Here is a 1,389-nt window from a genome sequence, read left to right on the forward strand (position 1 = left end):
TCCTTTCTCCTCTCTCCTCCCCTCTCCTCTCCTTTCTCCTCTCCTTTCTCCTCCCCTCTCCTCTCCTCCCCTCTCCTTTCTCCTCTCTCCTCCCCTCTCCTCCCCTCTCCTCCCCTCCCCTCTCCTCTCTCCTCTCTCCTCTCCTTTCTCCTCTCCTTTCTCCTCTCCCCATAATATAATATATAATATATATATGCCATTTAGCGGACGCTTTTATCCAAAGCGACTTACAGTCATGTGTGCATACATTCTATACATTCTCCCTCCCCAGATGGATGGTTCTACTCTGAGGACTCTCTGTATGCAACATGGTCCTCTGATTACATTCCACCTCAACCTGCCGCAGGGCAATGCTGTCGTGTGTTACAGCTCCAAGGACGAGGCAGCCAAGGCACAGAAGAGTCTGCACATGTAAGACAATTATACACACACATGCAACTCCCTCCTTCTCTTCATCCCTCGCTCTCTCTCCTCTTCATCACCCTCTCTCCTCTTCATCACCCTCTCTCCTCTTCGTCTCTCCTCTTCGTCGCCCTCTCTCTCCTCTTTGTCGCCCTCTCTCTCTCTTTGTCGCCCTCTCTCTCTCTTCGTCGCCCTCTCTCTCCTCTTCGTCGCCCTCTCTCTCCTCTTCGTCGCCCTCTCTCTCCTCTTCGTCGCCTCTCTCTCCTCTTCGTCGCCCTCTCTCTCCCTCTTTCGTCGCCCTCTCTCTCCTCTTCGTCGCCCTCTCTCTCCTCTTCGTCGCCCTCTCTCTCCTCTTCGTCGCCCTCTCTCTCCTCTTCGTCGCCCTCTCTCTCCTCTTCGTCGCCCTCTCTCTCCTCTTCGTCGCCCTCTCTCTCCTCTTCGTCGCCCTCTCTCTCCTCTTCGTCGCCCTCTCTCCTCTTTGTCGCCCTCTCTCTCCTCTTCGTCGCCCTCTCTCTCCTCTTCGTCGCCCTCTCTCCTCTTCGTCGCCCTCTTTCTTCTCTCTCTCCTCTTCATCGCCCTCTTTCTTCTCTCTCTCCTCTTCATCGCCCTCTTTCTTCTCTCTCTCCTCAGGTGCGTACTAGGGAACACTACCATTCTGGCTGAGTTTGCCAGTGAGGAGGAAATCAACCGTTTCTTTGCACAAGGTCAGTCATTGGCCGCTGCCTCCCCGGGCTGGCAGGCCATTGGCTCCTCTCAGAGCCGAATGGGCGGAGCCTTGGAGGGTTCCCACCCCTTCCCCAGCCGCGCCCCGGAGCCCAGTCAATGGAACGTCAGCGACCTCCATAGCTCCTCCCTTTGGGGCGGGTTGAACTATTCCACTAGCCTATGGGGCGCCAGCGAGGGCGGGAGGATCAACAGCCCTTCTCCAATCAGCTCCTTCCTCCCCGTGGATCACCTGACAGGGGGCGGGGACTCCATGTAAAGCCC

The 1,389-nt window shown here is 56.7% G+C and overlaps 1 protein-coding gene across 1 annotated transcript in view; it reads left to right on the top strand.

The window, feature by feature from the left end:
- The window catches only part of LOC124024175 (trinucleotide repeat-containing gene 6A protein-like), a 53,520-nt gene extending 52,131 nt beyond the window's left edge, over positions 1–1,389 (top strand). Inside the window, exons 15-16 of the mRNA XM_046338162.1 lie at positions 272–411; positions 1,033–1,389. Of these exons, the coding sequence (XP_046194118.1) occupies positions 272–411; positions 1,033–1,384 (492 nt within the window). The 3' untranslated portion in view covers positions 1,385–1,389. The remainder of the gene's footprint in view (positions 1–271; positions 412–1,032) is intronic.

Source organism: Oncorhynchus gorbuscha, unplaced genomic scaffold, assembly GCF_021184085.1.
Source record: "Oncorhynchus gorbuscha isolate QuinsamMale2020 ecotype Even-year unplaced genomic scaffold, OgorEven_v1.0 Un_scaffold_1761, whole genome shotgun sequence".
In the NCBI taxonomy this organism is placed as follows: domain Eukaryota; kingdom Metazoa; phylum Chordata; class Actinopteri; order Salmoniformes; family Salmonidae; genus Oncorhynchus; species Oncorhynchus gorbuscha.